Source organism: Poecile atricapillus, chromosome 4 (assembly GCF_030490865.1).
Source record: "Poecile atricapillus isolate bPoeAtr1 chromosome 4, bPoeAtr1.hap1, whole genome shotgun sequence".
NCBI classification, from domain to species: domain Eukaryota; kingdom Metazoa; phylum Chordata; class Aves; order Passeriformes; family Paridae; genus Poecile; species Poecile atricapillus.
In genome coordinates, this window is record NC_081252.1 from 27,292,054 (window position 1) to 27,313,744 (window position 21,691).

The 21,691-nt window shown below is 38.3% G+C and overlaps 1 protein-coding gene across 1 annotated transcript in view; it reads right to left on the minus strand.

Moving 5' to 3' along the window:
- Window positions 1–1,682: 1,682 nt before the first annotated feature.
- Window positions 1,683–21,691, minus strand: part of PPP3CA (protein phosphatase 3 catalytic subunit alpha) — a 173,134-nt gene continuing 153,125 nt past the window's right edge. The window contains exons 10-13 of the mRNA XM_058838219.1: window positions 20,902–20,976; window positions 13,234–13,318; window positions 9,340–9,437; window positions 1,683–3,433 (exon numbers count right to left, since the gene is read on the minus strand). Coding sequence (XP_058694202.1) covers window positions 3,240–3,433; window positions 9,340–9,437; window positions 13,234–13,318; window positions 20,902–20,976 — 452 coding nt within the window. The 3' untranslated portion in view covers window positions 1,683–3,239. The remainder of the gene's footprint in view (window positions 3,434–9,339; window positions 9,438–13,233; window positions 13,319–20,901; window positions 20,977–21,691) is intronic.

Sequence of the window (21,691 nt, forward strand, 5' to 3'; positions counted from 1 at the left end):
GGCAGTGTTCTTTATCTCTTCCATGACCCATCCTCCCTCCAGGGGGATCTCTTCTGTTAATGATCCATTGAGTCTCACTGCATGACTGATAAAATTACATCATCCCGTTGTGAGATGTTCCACCCAGGGGGAGGAGCCAAGCATTCCTACCTGGATATAATCTGAGACTCAGAACACCACAGGCAGCCTTTCTCCACTGGATTCCCAGACCCATCTACAGCCCTGGACCTTCAGAAGAAAACTACACCCTTCTATGGGATCATTGCTTGAACAGAACCACACCTGTCACTGCAGGAGCACTGCAGCCACCATTTAATTGGACTGCTACCAACACCCTGACCAACAGGGTGTCAGGTTGTATTCAACCTCTGTCAGTGAGTTGGTTTTTTGTTGGTTTTCTTTTTTGTACTACTGCATTTTTTAAATTTTCTTAGTAATGAACTGTTATTCCTATTCCCATATCCTTGCCTGAGAGCCTTGATTTCACGATTATAATAATTCTTTGGGGAAGGAAGGGTGGTTATATTTTTTATATTTCAAGGGAGGTTTCTGCCTTCCTTAGCAGACACCTGTCTTTTCAAACACAAGACACTTGCCTATCTAATGAACTCTCCAGCAACTACAACAGACATTTCCATCCCCACCTCCGATTTGTAGCACGGATCTTTTGGGTTAAATCTACCAACTGAGAGGCCTACGCACAGTCACTGCTGAGCAGAAAACCCCCTTTCTTACTGTCAGACTGGCTGGTGGAGCTGCCAGGGCCCAAATGAAATGCAAGCAGACAGCAGACGCTGCTGTGCTCCCCAGCAGTGCTGCTGTGTGCGGCACAGGGCGTCTCAGAGAAGAACTTACCTCAGGTGACCTGCGGTGCTCAGAGAGCACGCACACAGGGCTCAGCGGGCAAGCAAAGTGCTCACGCAAATTGTCACCATGCCCGTGAACCAGAGGGACAAACAGCTCCGCCCGGCAGATGAACACACAGACTTTATGTGTTTGTGCTGTACCTCTACACCATCTGAAATGAGAAATTACATCCAAAACAGTCCCAGATATTATGAAACCTCTTTATTTTTGCCACCTGTCATATTTTGTCAAAATTAGCAAGAGCTAAAGTGGGAAAAACATGTAAGAAAGCAGGCAGTGAGCCTATATTTAATAATGGTACCTGAAAGAAGGACTGAGGCAATAGCCACATCAGTGCACTATTTGGCATCATCTGTCAGTTCTTCGCAGGATGATGGACTTGGGAAGGATGCTGAGCACAGTTAGGGAGAAAGTGAGAAGGCTGAGCTTTGACAGTTCTTCTCTGACTAAAAGAGAGAGCATTTGAAATAAAATTGTAATTGTAAATGACACTCGACCTTTTCAAACACTTCAGATAAGGGGAAAGCACACAGAGGGCTTGTTTTCTTGTGCACTCTACTTGTGGGTTACATCCAACTCATTTTACCCAATGTTCTAACCAGACCTTGGGGGAAGTCTGCAGACATTCAGTAGGCTACAGCAGCTGGGTAATACATGGCTTCATTTCTTACTAAAGAACTGACCTTGAATCGTGAAACAAGTCACTCATCTTACACCAGCGGTCTTCTCCTGTCCAAAGCAAAAGAGAACAAGAAGCACACGCATGTGGTGTCTGCGCGCTTCTGCCACTGAGACAGCAAGAAAGGGAAGAATGCTTAAGTTCATGCACATTTTTATTGAGTAGTAATATAAAATGCTTCTTTCATTGTTACAAGTGCATGCTTTGATTGCCAACATTTCGAAGTCAAATTACAAAGGCAAGGCTGTAGGCTGTAGTGAATTACTTGGGCACTTATACAATTGTTAAAAAATATCAATGGACTGTTTGTTTTGTTTCCTTTTCTTTTTTAGAATGAACCAGTTGAAACCCGTAACTGATATACAAAGGGAAAAAAGTGAAAAAATTACACATTTTGTGGCACATGACAAAACAGAACAAAATGACTAAACCATTATGACATTAACAGTTATCATGCATTTAGAATTTCACATGTAACTACAAACTTATTTAAATTTCACAAGGTTTGCTAAACATGCTACCCATCTATATGTGCACTGACAAGCTTATGTTAAAAACTTTAAGAATACTCTCCCCCCTTAGATTTTTCAAAGCTTTTTTTTGATTACAAAATTTCAAAGGCATTAAGCATTTTCTTTTTAGAGAATATAAAGTACGCCAGTATACATACATTTCCAGTATAAGTCAGACCACTAAGCGCATTACAGTCCCATACAGGCCTATACAGCCATTTTTTTCTTAAAAAACATGCATAGGCAGATTTTTACAGAATATAGATGCTTTTCACTGCACTTAATATGGTGTCTTGTTCACTATACTTAAAAATGCACCACTCATAAATATTTAAATTCAGCAAGCCACAACCAAGACTTGTTTTACCAAAAAAACCCCAGAAAACCTCCCAAACCAAACCCCCCTAAATATAAACAGCAAAAAAAGATAAATGTTATTATTCCAGTTTTTTTTTTTAACAAAGAAAAAGATAATTGCTGCCAAATTAGTAAGGTGTTATATTTAAAGAAGGGCATTGAAGCACACTAAAGAAACCTGAGGTAAGCATAATCTGTACAAAATTAAACTGTCGCTCTCGCTCGCTCTCTCTCACTCTCTCTCTCTTTTTTTTTTTTTTTGGCATTTTAAACAAATTTCCAACTTTTTTTTTTCTTTTTTTTCTCTATATTTTTAAAGAGTGCCTAATTTATTTCATAGCCATTGTCTGACAAGAGTAGCAAAACATTATCAATAAATAGTCCTTATTTAGTTTGTACATTTTGTTAAAAATGTTTCGATGTTGTAGATGTTGAGTGCTGCAACTGTAAACGTACAATAGTTAGTAAGAAATTAAACAAAGTTTTCATGTCCAGTAACATAATAAAAGGCCTTTCAGTAACATAGCTAGACGTTCCCAATGTAGTAGGAAAACATGTTCATTCCCCTAACTTTGCAATATATACCAGCATGAGCTTCCGTTTTTCTACAAGCATTTAAAGGCATATCCAAAGGAGGTGTCTCTCCCCCACCCGCCCTCCCACCAAATTAAAGTTGACGATCTCTTTGTTGATGATTTTTGTAAACTGAATCCAACACCTGGCCCCCAGAGCAAGTAAGCTATTATCAGAGGCAAGAACATCCCACTGCTGACGTGCAGCAACCCCATCGCGCCCTGCAGCTCAACCCCCCTCCCGGACAGTGGTCACTGGATATTGCTGCTATTACTGCCGTTGCTGTCCGTGCCATTAGTCTCTGTGGAGATTGCCTTGTTGATGGAGTTAAGGTTGGCATCGGATGGCACGTCTCTGCGCGGAGGCATTCGCTCATTAATTCGATCTAAGCCTTTGGCCTCTTCGAAGCTAGTGATCTTATGCTGGGGTGAAAATCCTTTGATAGCTAAATAAAGGATTATTGAGAAATAAAATTAGCAAGATAAAACTCTCAGCAGCTTTTACCCCAATTTAGCAACAAGTGCGAGAGTCCTTCTTGGGAAGGCGGCAATGAGAAGTTCTGACACCACCACCAACTCCTTACCACACTCAGAAAGAGCTGGGGGCTCACCACCACCATCCCTTCCAACACAACTGTTGTTCTGAACACGATCAACTTCCAGTATTTTTTTGTCCACTGGGGCTCAGTTTAGAACACCAAGACGCTGACATGAAACTACAGTTTGCACTTTGGAACCGTGCTGAGGGCATAGCCATGAGCTGGTGACTTGGCATTTGCTGTCATCATTTACAGCCTTAAGGACACCATGCCTTGCCCTAATGCCCCTTCATCAGGCAAAACACCCACCTGACTTTCAAAGATCATGCAAAAAGTGCTGGCTACTTCCAGATGGTGACAACACTGTGAGGCCACTTTGTGGGACATACATTAAAGCTAGGGAAGATCTGGGGTTACCCTACAACAAGTTGCCTTCTGTTCTCAACACAGGTGAGCTGCTTATTGATTTTTTGGGGCAGTTATCCTCCCTGATACAACCCTGGACTTCTAGAAAGCAGCTTGAGTCAAACAGCAGGAACACTGTGCAACACAGATCAGGGATACTGTCATTTTGGAACAGCTATACAGTTTAGCTTAGGAAACACACTGACAAAGGACCAAACTTTCAACTGATCCTGAGGAGTTTTGATCCGCCTTTTAGCAGCAACATTGGTGAGGCCACACCAACCTCAGAAGGAAGCCAAAGGCTGAGAGACGTATTCACAGACTGTGATTTTTATTTAATTTTATTCTCTAATTGAAGTGTTGAAGATCTTCAGATTTAAAGCAAAAAAGAAAAAAAGCACTGTAGGCAAACAGCAGCTCACAGCCTTGTAGATAATTTGTCACAGGCTTCTGTGTGTTTTTTCTCTTATCGGTACCAAATCAACGCACTGCACTTCCAGAACTGGAATTTCTGCCAGGCCTCTATCATAATGTGCCATAGAGCAGAAATGGTGCGTTAGTACCAGGAAACTGCAAACTCCCCAAAGAGAAATGGTAGGAGAGTTTCTGAGATCGAATTCAGTATTCCTTCTCCCCTTTTCTCTTCTCTTTACCCCCAAATACTCTCCTTCCAATATGAAGTCCCAATTCTGGACAAGCTGGTAACTTCTGTTAAAAAAAAGCTAACACACCCCAAACTCCAGAACATCCCTGGTACCAAGCTACCACTCCTTGTATTTAGTGGGGAGCAAGAAAAGGCATTTTCATGCTGATTGTGTCAACCTTTCCTGTGAAAATTGATAGATCCTGTTTGCCTCAGGATTTAGTTCTTTAGCTAGTTTCAAAAATGCTATATTGGAACTTTGTGAAGTGCATGGCTTTTAACATGTATTATACTTCAACTCAGAAAAACAACAACATAATGGTGATTAGTCAAGTGAGCAGGGACAGAGCAGTGAAAACAGAACAGGTTGTACAGTGAGTTTTCTTAAGGTTTGCCTTTTTGATTGGCTTTTTTATTTTATTTTATTTACCTTCTACTACAAAATGAAGATGTCTAACAAGCACCCATGCCAATCCCTTAAAGCAATACTTTAATGGATGGCTGCATTGAAGCTGAAGCAGTTTCCGTGTCCTAGAGCTTGCCAGCAGCACAGCCCAGTTGGTGTTATTGGCCCTGAAGGACAACTGGTAAAGCGTGAAACTTCTCCTCCATCAGAAGCTTCACCTGTGTAGAGCAGTAGCTGTGACTATGGTGACGGTGTCTAACTAGCAAGAATGGCAAATCAAGAATTAACTTGAGGGGTGCATATTGCCGGCACGGGGGCATGTTAAGGGATTGTATTTCCAGTAGACACATTATTGTCTGTAACACTAAGGAAGGTGCTCTGCTGTAGTTGCTGGTCAGACAACGAATATTAGCAGGTTACATTGAGAGTCTACTAAAACACAACACATAGTCACAGAAAATCACAGAAAACAGCCAAACTGTCAACAAGAATGCACACTGCAGATTAGAGATTGCCGATAGGAATAGATAATTCCAACATAAATAGCAGCTTACTCACTGCTATTTAGAAAGCAGTTGTATTTTCTCTTACTTGCTTGTTCGGTAATTTTATTCACTGCTTTACAAAATTCAAAAACAAATTCAACTGGCCGAAAGGGCACATCTCACCAAAGGACAACAATAACCGGATTTTTTTTTTTTAAATAACTAAAAAAAAAATACCCACAGAAAATTTGAGAGGGGCAAGAACAAAATACAACTGAAGAATTTTGTTTTAAAGGGGAATTCTGAAAATTCGTCTTCCAAAACTTTATAATACTGAACAAATATTGTACATCTGCATTGCAATACATGGCTACTTAGATTTTAACTGAAGTGTTAAAAATTGTTAAGGGTTAAATTAGAGGTCTGTCAACAAAACACCAGTTTTCAATACTTCAACATTCAGAAATCTTCCAAGGCACCCAGTCACTTTATATGCAGCTAAAATGGTGCCTGTGTTAATGGCTGCTCTAATGTAAATATCCAGTGTGTAAACTGCCACTACCAAAAGAAGCAGACATCTTGCAGACAAATGTCTCATGTTGTTTTACTTTTAAAGGGAAACAGAAACATGCTGTACTATAACAAAAGACCAATAAATTTTTTTTATTAGTGACCTAAAAGCAAGGAAACAAACTGAAGCATAAATAAAGAAAAAAGGGAAAAGAAACAATAACAGAAGGAGAGAATATATAAAAAGCTATGTGTTTTCCTTGACCAGAAATTGCTGAGGATAGTTTGAGCCAGCCTCCAGCGCACAGCTTTTGAGCTATGTGTCACAAAGCATTTATGAGCTGCTGCCAAGTTATGTCCCGTGAAATCCAAGTTCCCTGATCTTCTCCTGTGACATTACTCAGTGCTTAGTTCAACATACAGCAATTCCAACGTGTTTCTGACTTACAGAAAGAAAAAAACCTCAACAGCAGCAACAGAAAGAAAAACCAAAAAACACTTTCCCCTTTAAAGCAATTACATTTTTGTTAATACCGAGCCACAATTGTTAGCCCAACACCCACACAATCTGTACAAGCTACAGCAAAATGAATACACCCAGCAGAGCCCTTATCTGTTGTGGCACCAACAGAAAGGGGACTGGCCAATTTACCTTCATCAGCCTCAATAGCCTCAACAGTAGCTGAAGAGAAGAAAGGGGTAGCAAAACGAATGAGAAAAAATGAGCAGAGGATTTTAACTCTAAGAACAAGTCAGTGAATAGCAAAGGAGCTACAACACTAATGTTACTGTAAGTGCTGGATTTTGGCAAAACAGACACACAGAGAAATGTTTACACAAAAACAATAATTTGCAAATTGAATTAAGCTAGAGTTTGTTTTAAAGCAGAAGTTCCACAAACTGAAAGTTAAAGACACATTTAAGAAGTTTTCTTCTGACTCAAAAGAACTACAAAAGGTAAATATCTTCCATAGTGCACATCTGACCTGAAAAGGTCATTATATAATTGTCCCAGCTCTCAGTAAGAGCAGCTTGACTTGCCCTTCAAGAGAGAACAGAAAATGGCATAAAGCCATTGCACAAAATTCATACAACTTGCAATATTAGCCTGAAAAGTACCAATGCCAGTACAAGGCAAAGGAATTCTACATACAACTTTATAGAATTATTTTTTTTTTCTCTCCTGACTAAAAGAAACATCCCCACAGCATGGGATTCTCAGAAAGCTTTGCCTTTGCTTGCAACCTTGCCCAGTCTTCTCCATCTGTAAACTTTCTTTTTGTCAAGCCAGTCTCTGAAAAACAACATGTAGCTAATATTTTATTTAAATCAATGGATGTAGATGCAAGATTGACTGTTGGACCTCCAAAGTTGCAAAGCCTGGTCAGGGAGAGCAGAGCTTGTAACCGGGAGATTGCTGCAATGTTATGAATACCATGCTACCACTGTTGTGAAACTATTAATTGTTCTTAAACACATACTTTCATTTGAATTTTACCCACCAGCTTTGGTATGCATTTTTTTTACAGAGATTTAGAAGCTGATGCAAATCATTAAATGTAATCCAATATAGCAAATATTTTAAAGTCATTTTGATTTTCAAGAGTTTCTCTGGTTTAGAGAATAGCTCAAGAAGTAAAGTTTTTAGGAAGTCTTCTCTTCTTTTTTGTCTTGTTTTCCCATACATAAAACCTGAACTTTTTTTTTTTCTCCCACCCCAGTTAAAATGTTAAATATGGATTAAGATATATTCTAAAATATCTATACTATTATCTTGCTGCATGGGGAAATGAGAGGATTTAACCCTCATGCACCAAGGTAAGCCTATGCCTCTCAGGCAGCAGAGCAAGAGAGATGGCCAAAAAACAAGGAACAAAACCAACACAAAAGAAAAGGAAACATGATAACTAGGATGAGAAATTAAAATGAATAACCAGATCCAAACCAGCACTGAAACATTAGAAAAAATGATAACTAAAATGTATACTTCCACAACAGAACATACTACTCATATTTTCTGTTAATACATATGGCAATATGTGAGCTTAACAGAAACTATGTGAACTTCAGAGTATTTGGTGAATGGGGTACTATGTGTTAACTGATGCAGAAGCTTGTGTATAGTAATGCTTTACTGAGCCAGAACACTGCAGTATGAGGAGTTTCCTTTTAGCCATTGTAAAAATTGAACATTTGGCAATTTTCTCAAATTCATTTCTATTCCTAATATTTTGCCAGGGCAACAATAGCAGTTTCCTTGGACCAAATTTTCTGAAAAATGTAAAGCAACTACGAGGAGAAAAGCCTAGGTGAAAACCACAAACCCATTGAGAAATGCCTCCTGTGAAATCATATTGCAGCATTTTCAAAGCAGAACGTTACTATGTCCATAACACACAAAGTCATCAACAAGAAAAAAGAGAAGGGAAAAAAGAGGAAAAGGACGGTTACCACAATATACTTGAATCTTCTAGATAAAAGAGACAGTAAAGGGAAAAATACAGAGGAAGAACGCTCCAAGAAAGAAACAGGAAAACAAGAGGCTGAGACTGTGTCAAGGTTATAAAGCATTTCTATTTCTTACATCTACTGCCAACAGAACCTCAATAAATGAAAGACCTTTATATGTACCTGCAATATACTCTACAGCAATACACACAGAAAAAAAAAGGAGAGCTTCCAGTAATAAACTGAATAATTTGCACTCCTTATTCCAAAAGAAAACAAAGGCAGCCCTACTATAGACTTACCAATTTCCTGTAACAAGAAGCACTTGGTATAAAACTGACACTGTATTGTGTTTGTGTACAAGGCAAGCACAGTGTAAGAGCCTCCCTTCACTTGGGCTTAAACCAGAGTGGAATTGTTCTCATGCTGTCACCTAGAATTTCTAGGAGAGAAAAATCTAATTCTAGAGCTATTTTCCATTGGTGATTCTCTGTCAGGAAGAACAAATCAGATAAAATAAGAGTTTGAGTGTCATTAGCTGAGCTGAACCTTCAGTACTCCATGTATCAAGGGCTGCTCTTAAAAAAAAAAAAAACAACAACCCCAAAAGATGCTCCAAACTCTGAAAAGAGTACACTTCATATACAATGCTGAGCCACCATTATAGACAGTTGATTTTCAGGGGGTCCCCCCCTCCCCCCCTCTTCTCTGAAAATTGATGGTATGTAGTAAGTCTTGAGAAGTGGCCTTAGATGAATTGCTCACAAATGCTCCAGCACAACAAACTGCCTGGGGTTTTTTTCTGTCCTTTGTTGTTTTAGTTTTGAGACAGCTATGGCTACTTTTCTTAGGTTCTGCAGTTGAAAACCACTTGTATTTTTTACACAGGACAAGACACACAGGCAAACAGGCTTACCACTTTGCAGTGTTTGTTTTCCTCCAGAGAGCACACCACTGGGCAGCATTCCTGTTGGAGTCAAACCTTTCAGCGTCAGCACACTCTCACTCTCTTCTCTGCAAAAGTTAAAAAAAGAAATGAAAAATAAAACCACCAAAATTAAGCAAATGTCTTTTTAAAAAGACATAGGGCACATTTTAGACATCTTAAACTATACATGCCCTGCAACGATTTTGTCATCTCCAATCTCCTTGCTAAGACAGACTGAATTTGTTGATCACATCAACAAGTGGTTAACCTTTGCATCACACCATGTGCAACTCCCCTACTGTAGTTAACACTATAACCTGAACCTATGGAACAGTATGTCTGTAAACCCAAATCTGACAGGAGGAGGACAAGAAGGATCAGATATTTCCAACAATGCATTTAGGCATTTTTCACTGTGTGGTCCAAAATCAAGTTGAACTGTTAGTTTGCTCTTGTCTACACTAGCAGGCAGGTGCATTATTTATTGATGATCACCATCCACTTAAAGAAAGGCAGCTAAAAGCTCATTAAAATTAATAAGCACTTCCATCCTTGCTAGTACTGTCCTTAATAATTTTGCATGCTAAAAATAATATGAATTCAAGACAATTGCTTTAGGAAACTGAAATATGCTTTGCTGGTCTCCAAATATATAGAGTTTTTAAATACATTGCAATTGGAATACAACAGCTCTATCCAGAGAAGCCTTTAAGTAAGGCTACAAGGACTGTAATGCTGCCTGTGATGACATACTTTCTCAGCAGCAAAATTGACCCCAATTCCTTAAGAGGAACCCATTTTGAAGTGCTTTACTTTGAAGTATATAATTCCATTAAGCTGGAGGAAGCAAATACAAAGACAGAATTTAGCCGCACATTCACTTGAGGATAATGTGGTTTTGTCTATAAAAACTGTCTCTCAGCAATTCTACTACTTAAAATTTTCTTTGGATCTACATGGCCTGAATGACTCACGTATTTTAAACAATTCTTGTTTACCTACTACATATACTCTTCAAGTTCTATTTTTAGTTTGAAAATAATTCTGCTTGCACTCGCTTTTCATGATATAATAGTCAAAATCAAATTGTGATCATTTTGCTTGGAAGTTGCTAATTCAAGAGCAAAATATTTTCAGAATTAACACAGTATTTTTATCATCAACAGTTACCCAGCAAAGCTTTCGCTTTCTCTCAGTTATTCAGTACATTACAAATATATATATATATATATATGAATTTTTTTTTAATTAAACTGCAATGGCACTTTTAGCTTCACCCTCATGGGCTAAATTTACTGACTGTATTTTTATTATCTTTAAACTGTATATCCACAAGATGTGTGTCGCAAATATCAAGATGTTTTAGCCTTCAGTGTTCCTTAATTTCTATTTGATGTAATTTATTTCTATTTAAAAAAAAGGGTAATAGACTGATTAAGTATTTTATTTACCTCTCTCCAATCTAAATATACCAAAAGAAAAGTCACACTTGAGAAAGAAAGCTGGAGACAGGCAATGACAAGGAATCATGAAGACTTCCATTTAGCTAAAGCAAATCTTTCTACAGTATCTATTTTCATCAAATCTCATTTATAACATTTGAAACTCAATACAACATTATTTTGATATCTAATTTTTACATTAAAATGGCTGAAATTATTTCAGCTTTACATTCAAGTTACATCCCCAAGGAAAGGGACCACTCCAGCCCAAAGAAGAGATGACTAAGTCCTTTGCAGATGGCCAGATTAAGTGCTAGTCATTCAGAAAGCCAGAAGCTTTTCAAGAATTAGTGAAATAAACTCCATAAAATACAATGACTCAAATAGGAACTTCAAAGGTTTCCAGAACAGGTTGGTACATAGATAGATGATAGAAGATGGTGCTGCTGCAGTCTTAGGGTTACACACAATTACTTCCACTCGTGTCTTACATGGACTATGCTGGCAAGACAGAAAAAATACCCCAGGCTTTTCTATAGAAACAGTGCTTGCAAGATTACCTTGTGAAATTTTTGCTGTCCAGCAGCCTGCCACCTAGCTGAGGAGAATCAGCCTTTCTCAGAAAAAAGGGAACAGGTATTCCCAGTGGTGGCTGGGATGAAATGTCACTCATCCCTCTGGAAGACTGGGCACCAAAACCAGGCATTGCAGGTACCTGTTTATTTACTGAATTATCCAATATGCCTTGCATCACAGTGAGGATGTGCTGTATTTGCTAGTTAAAGATAAGGGAGGAGAACAAATCTGCTCTTCATCTTCAGTCTTCCCTGCAAAGTTTTCAGGACCATCAATAATCAAGAGCTGTAAAAGGCTGAGCTGGTTTTGCCTGGGGTAGACTTAAGATATGAGGCTTATACATATCTTTGTAGACAGAGCACCTGCAGGAATTATTCTGTATCCCTCTTCCACCCTTGAAACCATTGAAAAGCTTCTGCCCTAGAGATCCCTTTGAAAAAGTCTGACACATGGCTGATGTCAATCATCTGTGAGTTGTAAAACCCCAAATAAATTTATCAGCTGATCATCCAATTTCCGATCCTTCTGCTTATTAAAGCAGAATTAATTCTTGTGAATTAATCCTATATTTAAAAAGGTGGTTCATAGCAGAATACAGTCAATTCAAAAGCTGTGGTTCAAGGTTATGGGAGAAAGCCAAGTTTCCCAAACTTTGTTTGCTTAACTATCATTAGAGAAAAATAGTTGTGCTTTTTTAGGTGGTAGCAGCCACCTCCAGGCTCTCTGCCAGACTTGGTACAGAGCAGGTGGAAACATTTGATTGCTCCCCCATCTTGTTTAGGGAAAAGGCATGATGCCAACTTTTATTTTTTTATGGGCACCACTTTGAAGTAGCTCATGCATCACCACTAAGTCACTCGTAACACTTTGGGAACCCCAGGTACAAAGTCCTCCATCTCAGTTTGCTATTTAAAGCTATGCTGCTGCAATCTGCAAGGCGTAGGTGAGCTGCTGTGCCCATGCAAAGTCCTACAGAAAACCTGCCCACCTGCTGGCATGCTGCATTCAAAGCAAGCAAGTTGGACAGTTTCTACAGAAATTAAATAGCATATTCTTCAATAAACTATTTTATTTATTCTTCTCACATCAATCATGTAATCATAACAGTAATTGTTTTAGAACACCCTTGATTTTTCACTAAGCATAATAGCCATCAACTGACTACAGCAGACCAACATACAGCTTCCTGAGGAAAAAAATCCCTCTGCTGAAAGGGAAGGAGAACTGTATTTTCTATATTTAGACTTCAGCACAGTACAGCATGTTTTCTCTTCTGCTCAGAGACATCAAATGGAGAGCTCTAAACATTGGGTAGCAATTAGTTACTCATGTTCATGTGTTTGGGGAAGTGCAGCCCAAAGGAACAAGCTGCTGTTGCCTGCACAACCATTTCCTGGATTTCTAGGTAAATGACCCTAATGCTTTCATCTTTAGTCATCTTTTTTTGTGGCTCTAGCAACATCTGTGGGTGACTAAGTGTGACAGCAGACTTCTTTTTTAATGAGAGGTGATGTATAACATAGCCTTTCTCCACATTTAACACTTGCCTCACAGTGGCTAAAAGCTAATTAGTACACCCAGTGAACAAAAGTCTTTAAAAATGGTAATTGGAATTTTTTTTTGCTAGTGTCTTTTGTTTGTCTGTTTTATATTCAGCAAAAGCCCTGAGGAAGACTATTCAGAGCCAAAAGAAATGGCAGCATTGTATAAATAAAACAATCTCTAAAACGTTGCAGTAGAACTCAGTTGGGTGGTATACTAGAATAGCAAATTTGCTGTTTGATTAACAGTCGAGTGCTCTAAGTAACCATTCAAAGAGATCCTTCAACACTAAAAAAAAACCTAAATCAGCACAAAACCTTACCTTAACACTGAGAAAACTCTAGCCATTTTTCCTATTGCTCGTATCTTGTTTCTTATAACCTCCTTTCGAGCAGCAGCTGTTGCTCCTATGGAAAAGACATTAAAAACAGTTATAGGGATTTGTAAACAATTCATCACTAAATACAAGAAACATCATATTAATGCTACAGTTTGTCAAACTAAGCCACATTTGTAGTCAAAACTGAAAACACTATTTTTCTTATTCCTAGTTAAAAATTATTTAAGAGATAATAAAACCTAAGGGCAGAATCCTGGAAACGAGCATGAGATGGTAGGGATTGTGCTGGCTGGCAGTGGCTAAGAGAGTTCCACAGAGCAACCTCCTTCTAATCACTGCTATGGCTTGCTCAAAATTACAACTGCTTTGAAATTTGTAAACTCACACAGCACTCTGCCTTAAAAAAAAGTATAGTGCAACACAGACTACGATTTGGCTGAGTTTGAGGTGCATTTGTTACTTGGATATCATCAAAATCTGTACACGCAAGAGAGAACCACATGAATGGAAAAAGCAAACAGTACTTATTACAAAGGATCCCCCACATCCCCAAGAAAATGTTCTGTTATACTCAGAAAACCAGTTTCATTGATTTTCAGGATCATAACCACATACATCACAAAGATTTCTCCTAAAGGTTCCTGCAGGACAGCTAACCTTGACTTGTGTGGATGCTGCCTGACAACTGCTGCCTGACATCACTACACATCACAGTAACACTTCCTTCTTTGTTACTCCAGAATTCAAGGACAAAATGAAAATTTCTGCTTTCAAATCCTAGCGAATTGATCCATTTTGTAGAGCCCATCAGGGAAGCTTAATCAGCAGAAAGGGGCAAAAATGAGGAGGGCAGCATTTGTGAAGAATATGTTTTGATGAAACTGGACAAGTGGCGATGGCATCAGAACTGGCTTCAGCATGCAACAACAATCCAACATCTCACAACACCACACACCATCTTTCCTGCCCTGAAAAACTGTTATGACAGGAGCTCAAGATCATGGAATTAACAAACTCAATGGGCTTTTTAGGCATAGCCCACAGACTAAGGGGAACGATATCTATGTGTTTATCTACCAAAAACAGGAAAAGTGATGGTGTATTGGAAAATGTGGGACCTGATATGATACATACCAGGATACTGTCCTGGTTTTGGGTGGAATAAAGTTAGCTTTCTCCTTAAAAGATACTTAGAATGATGGCTTTCAAATCTCCCACATATAAAGACAAAAATATAAAGCAAATATTAAAACATCTGAAGATAAAAAAAGATATGAACACTTGGGCATAAATGTCTAATTCTAGACAATAAAGAGTGGGAGAAACAGCTGTAGTTCAGCTGTAACTGAATTAATGTAATATACTTTTAACAGCTTAATGAAAAATTTAAATAAAATAATACTGATTCAGCTGAGTTCTCCAGGAATAGAAGGCAGTACCTTCCTGCCTCAGTTACTGTGATCTCACAGAACTGTACTCTCAAGATAGACAAGACATGGTTTTCAGCCTTTCATATCCTGAAAACACTTAAGTATGATTTGTCTTCTCTTCTCCCCCCTAAGCATCACAATCCCTACTTGTTTATTACGAGTCCACACTGCTCTGGTATATCTTATGAGGATGTTCAAAAAGTTGAACAGCAACTAAGATTACAGTCTAGAATATTTGAGAACTGAAAACTGAAAATATAATTTATGACTGAAGTGAAATATAATGTCCTACACTTAAATACAAAATAAGAAAAGAAAAAAAACCAAAACAACCCTTCCTTAATCATAAAACACAACGGTGTCAAAGAGACTATTTTGTATCTCATTGATACACATAAAGGTTACCAAAAAATGTACTTAAAAGATTTTGGTCACCACTGAATTTCCTAATGTAACAAATCTGTGAAAATTACGTATGTTCAATAAATATTAATAAATATTAATATATATAAATATATTAATATAAATATTAATTTCATTTATCCTCTCTGGTTTTATTAACATAATTTTCTAAATAATGCACCTGATACAATGTTTTACTGCTCTGTTAGTTTTGACTGAATATCACCAACCTCACAGTATGTGGATTTCTTAACTATTTATACATAAACCTTAGATTCACATTTCAAGTGTGTCTAGTTTAATATTCTGAAATTCACTATTACTGCAAATCCTGATGAATTACTTGAGCTATACTTAAGCACACACCTATGTGAAAGTAAATGGGTGAAAACCTGAGAACTGGCTATAGGTAAAAGGGTTAATTTTAGCCCTTGCAAACATTGCCCGATAGCCTCTCAAGATTTTACCTTCAATTCTTAGAATCATAAACACATTTAGGCTGTAAAATATCTTTAAAAGATCTTCCAATAACAAAACAAACCTTTTTTTGAATGAAGGAACTTGAAAATAAAGTTCAAGACTGAAGTGTAAAAATTATTTGGAGGGTAAAATTAAAGTTTTGGATCTTACTTCAGTAATTTAACAAGTTCTATTAGATTTTGGATTGGTATCAAAACAGAATCTGCAAGCTGGGTATGAAGGATTTATATGAAATGTAATTTAAACATTCAGATTAAGAAGCACAAGAAGGAAAAAAAAAAGACTATAAATGCTGACAATACTCTGGGATGTAGGATTAACAGATTTAAAAGAGTGCTGAGTAAAAAAGTCAACCCCAAATCTCTCACTGGTATCCTAATATATATTATGTAGTTAAGCATTAGGAAAATTATTAAAACTTAAGCCTTCCAACTTATTGAATACCTTTCTTCTGTGCATAAATGGGATCTTCTTATGAATTCCAAAGAGGGGGGAAGAAAAAGATCAGTGATGTTTGTTGAATGAAAATAAAAAATAATACAGAACATTTGAAAACATCAATGGAAATGTAATGTTTAAGTAAAGTCTGAAAAACAGAAAAGAAACAAATTAAGCAGAGAACATCCAAAAGGAAAGAAAGAGATTGACAATAGTAGGGAAAAAACCCCAAAGCTGAAACCTTTTCAGCTTAAAGCCTTGTTAGTAGGTTTTGCAGGAAATCGACATGCATGCAGGAGACCAGCAGTGGTGTTACCACCTCTCCAACACAGACTTTCTCCTACATGAGAAAGGCTTCGTCACTTCTCAAAACCCTGGCCATATAGGGTGTGCCTGCGTCATGATGCCTCTTTTGTTAAAAGGGTCAAAGTAATTCCTCCAATTTATTTACACCTGATATCTCACAGGGTTGCTTACTGTCACAGCCAAGTCTGCTGCTCCTACCAGCATCTGTGCTACCCGCTGCACGCCTGCCTTCCTCCCAATGCTCCAGCAGCTCTCAGTGAGCAAATTCAAATGCCACCACTGTGCAAGGTACTGCATTTTAAAATCAACTGTTTGAGGGCAAGACAAATGCAGCACTTGGTGCCCAGGCACAACTGCACCATGGCACATGTTCCAGGGACACTGGTCATCTAGGGCATGCTGCTAGGTTGGTCCAGAGGCAGAGCACATGGAGGTGCCATAATACGGCTCACAGGAAAAATGCTTTGGGCATGGAAACAAACACATCTGGCCAAATCATAGAGTGAATAATAAATACAAAGAGCACATTAAAATGCCACTCTGTCACCAGCTCACAGAAATTAAGTATGCACTTGCAGTCCAGCCTTGCTGCTTTGGAGGAAGAACAAATACAAACCACTGGGAAAACCCCTCCATTTTCTCTCAGCTAAAAATCAACTCATTGCCAAGCTAAGACACTCTAATCAGGCAGTACCATGAACATCTGAATCAAGGCACTGGTAACAGACCTAAGGATAAGGCCCTTGCTTTTGCTCTATCAGTCTCTGTTAGTTGCTGCTGAGCTGGCTCTAGGCAGTTTACTGTACTGAGGAGATGTGGCAAATGTCACATATTACTGTTCACAGCAGAACCAGGATATGATTGGAAGGAGATGTTTGACTTGGGAATTCTCCTTAGGCTGGAACTACAGCACTGTATTGGGAAGCTGTTTTCCAACTAAGGAATAAATACTCTAGCTAATAGCTCTGACTAGCTTTTCTGTGAGAAGGCTGAGAGCTACAGTGTTGGAGGCAATACAAAAAATAAAGTAGGTAATTTAGGAGTGTCTTCATGCCAAATCATGATAAGGATGCATACAAAGCAAGCAGTATATTTGTGTCAGATGTTTTATTGCATTATTGTACCCTTTTAATTAGCAGTTTAAGTTTATTCAATCAGAAATCAGAGGCCAGAAATGTTGCTAATTAAAACAAAACAGAACTCTGACTGTACGCTGGCTAGGTAGAGGTATTTGCAGCTCCTGTTGCTAAGTGATATGTTTGATGCACAAACATACAGCACATGAACTAACATTTGCCCAAGACATTTTTTTCTGGATCAGATTATATTGCAACCACCACAGCAAATAGTAAAGAGAAAGTACAGCAAGAAGAAACTATCAGAGATGAGGAAATTTGACCTATCATGTTGTCTCATTCTTAAAGCGAATGAAACCAAAAGGCCAATACAGGCCAGCAGGGACATATGGGATAAAGGGCATTATGATATTTAGGCTTTTTTTCACAGTAAGCTTACACAGAAACTGCCTACAACAAATTGATCAGATCCCCATGATGTGTTTCCTTAGGGAGGAAAAAGAACGGTGAGGGGGCAGGAAGAAAAAAAAGGAATACATGCTGTTGAGCATCCTGCTCATGGCTAGATGCAACATACATGACTCAGAACTAAAAATAATAATAAATAAAAAGGGTTCACAAGAACACCATGCAGTGAAGTCAGGCAATACTGGCGGGGCTTTATTTTGAAGGAAAGAATGAGAGGAGAAGACAGAAGGCAAGAAAGTGTAAAAGAAGGTAATGAATGATCAGTGCAAACCATAGTGATGGACCATTCTCACTACATGTGGGAACCCAGGTCAGGGCATGTTCAAACTGCAAGGAGAGAAAGGAAATCAGCAGTGAGCCCTGAAAACTATAGATGATCTAAAAATAGCAATGATTTTTAAAAATCATTCCATAAAACAAAACGCATCTGCTATTGCAGATATCAGGCATTTCCTTCTAAGGGAAATACTGCTAAAAAAAAATGTCACCAGGTAAACAGGACAAGTCCTCCAAGGGAGCTGGACAGAAATTACTGAAGAACAGTGGAAATATTAAGCCACTACAAGACTGTCAGTAGACTGTCCTTACAGTTTTGATTGAGCTGGTAATCATTCTGGTCTGTTTCACTGAGAACACAAACGAAACATATCTTGTACTTCTCTCCCCCAGAAGGCAAGGCTTTCAGTGAAAAAAAATAAAAGAGAGGAAACTCAACTTGAAAGAAGATTTTTGTTTGCTGTACAGATAAGAAATCAGAATAGATATCCGCTTGTATTTAAATTTAAACCAATCTCAAATTTACTTCTATGTCTGAATCCTTCAGTCTCTTCCATGTGTACCACCCCCATGAGCCCAACATGTCCAGTGGGCTGCAGGCAGAAGTGAGCCCACAGCAAGCTGCAGCAACACTGCCACAGAGCCCATTCTACAGCTCTAAGGGGACTGATTACCTGGGAAAGCAGACATGAACATATGCCAGCTCTGGTTTTTAGTTGCACATGCTAAAGACAACTACATTTCTAATATCTTCCTTACCATAATGCTTTACACAGAAAATAATTTTGCACAGAAAAAACTGATAAGAGATTTAGGTAACAGTATTAGTTTTACAGCAATAGGAATGGTTTAGTTATTCCTCAACTAGAAACTTTACTGCTGTTAGTTATTGTTATACAGTACACACACATGCGAGCCCAGAGGATTTCAGCCTGTCTCCCTGCTTAGACACCTGCAATGCTGCAAACTCCAAGTCTGGAGAAGTGCTGTGGTAAAACTCCCAGGGAGCTGGGATGAGGGTTCACTCTCCTCTCAGAAAAAACACAGTAGATACAGAGACTTCCTACAGCTTCAGCTGGAGAGGGCTGCTGTTCCTCAAGACCCCTAACACCTCCCTATTTCTGATTTTGCATTTGAAAACGTGCTCCTGATCTGTAACTTAGGGATGGGAATGATGACACTCTAAGTTTTAGAAAAAGAGTACAGGCATTGGCCTGTCTATGCCCAATGGAAGCTTACAGTACAACTTTAAAAGAAAGCATTAGGCCAAGGCTGAATTAATTTAAAAATCCTTCCCATAAAGTCTTTGCTGCTTTGGCATTGTAATCAGGGGGATTTCAGCCTGTGCTTAAGAGCTTTCCTGAGCCAAGGTTTTTAAGCACATGGTTTGTTGCTACTGCATTTAACTTGACACAGTTTTTACTCATCGTATGCCTCCATACAATTTCACACACTACTTTAATTACACAGTAGTGACTTATTTAAATTTCATGAGGAAAAAAATGGGCACAATATTCAAACAGGTGTTTTCTTCCCTTCACTGATTACTGGTTTCAATAATTCAGCCTTTGTCCCAAGTCCTGCAAGATAATTGTTCGTGTCCACACTCTGTGGCCGATGCAGAACAGGGAATTCCATCTGTTTTTTCAGGATAAAATCAAAGTACTATCATTCACACCAGTCTTCTCCATCACAAAGGAAACATTTTGCAAAACCTCTGATCTAGCTTCCTGTTCCAAAGACTGAAAATAAATACTTTGAAAGAGAATCTTAATTATTAATTACAACTTCATTAAATATTTGTCTTACTTGAAAGTTCTCCATTCTCCTCGTTCATTCGTTCTGCCTAAAAACATCTTGAGAATATTCAGTAGCACTAGATTTTTCCAGGTTATTTTTTAATATTTCTGTTCTTTTCACATTTTTTTTTTCCTTAGACAGATTATCTATTATTACTTTCAATAGATCTTTTAAAAATACTGAAAGCATTCAGAGTAAGAATGTCAGGGCTGCACAGGATTTTTTTCAGCTTTTCTCAGTTGAAAAAGGACATTTTGGTGAGCAGCTATTTATTCTCGCATAGCCTAACAGAAAATTATGACTAATAAAATAAATTGACTATTAAGAATCTACAAGTTGTAAACTACAAAGTATCATTTGCAGTCAAACCAACTGGTACAAGGCAGCTAATCATCATATAAACTTCAACCCAAACGATAACAAAACTGACCACTTCTCTCTTAGCAGAAATGTCAGGTTAAAACTTTCTGTGTTTACATGCTTATTTTTAATGATTGTATTGCTCTTTCAAGCCTTTTAGACACTCAAACACATCAAAAGAAGTGACCAAAGAAATACCTCAAGCACAAATCTTCTAAAGTTGCAGTACCAACATTTTGGGAAGGAGCTCTGCAGGAAGCTTTCTTAATTGCAGGAAGAATATTTCACTGACATAATTAAACTTGCTATGAGAATACCTGTGATCTTTTGCATGAAATCGTCTGACTCATTTGTTTCAACACAACCCAGATTTCATGGACGGAAATTCAGGTTTTTTAACCAGAAGACTGAGATGAAGAAAAGGGTTAGAACACGGCAGATCCATTAATTCTTTCTAAAGCACATGGGAAGCAAATCCATTGTAGTCTAGCACAACGGTTGCTTTCAGTGGCACAGAACTCAACTGGGACTCAGAAAATTATTTCACGGTTAGTAAATAAACTTTTCAAGTAATTCCAAAGCAAACAATCTCAACCAAGGGTAGAAGCTCTTACCATCAAAACCATCTTCCTCTGTTCCCAGTTCATCATCTGAGCAGATGTTCAGCACGTTTACCAGCATCTCTGTCACTAAAATGGAAAACAAGTGCAAAATGTTGATATTAAGCTTCCCTGGTCTGTCAGAGAGCCAGCTCTAGCTGTAGTAGTGTGAACAAAAATTCAGCGCAATAATGGGACCCTCTTTTTAAACAACAGGACCTGTAGTAATAGAAGGTGAAAGTGTCCTGCGTAGCTAACAAAAAGTACAAGTTTCCAGAAATATTTTTCCAAATACAATGAACCCAGCAAACAGACTTAAAAATATCTGCTAATGATCTCACCTTTTGCAGCTGTCGGTGATTTTTTTTCTCCCCCTCAACACATTTTTTGCCTTTCATTCAACTTGGCTAACAAACTGACCCCTCTCCTCTTCTAAATTGCAATAGGATTTGATTTCCCTGCCCAGTGAATGGGAACAACATTCCAGTAGAAGAAGGTACAACAAGAGGGATCATAGAGAATTTCTTTATTTATCCAGGTTTTGGACACTACTTCCAGTTCAACAAGACATTAACCATTGTAAGACATCCTCGGTGTCCCTTGAATTCCTGGACAACTAGACCAGACAGCGTACATTCCTTTGAGGTGGAACTATTCTATATTCAGATACATCATTATTGGAGAATTTAGACCATATTCAGCTTGCTTACTTTGCAACTTGGGCATGGAAGGGGCAGCCACAGGCTGTCCCTACCCTGGTCTCATTTCTTTCCAGAGAGAAAACTGTGAGACACTAAGCAGAGAG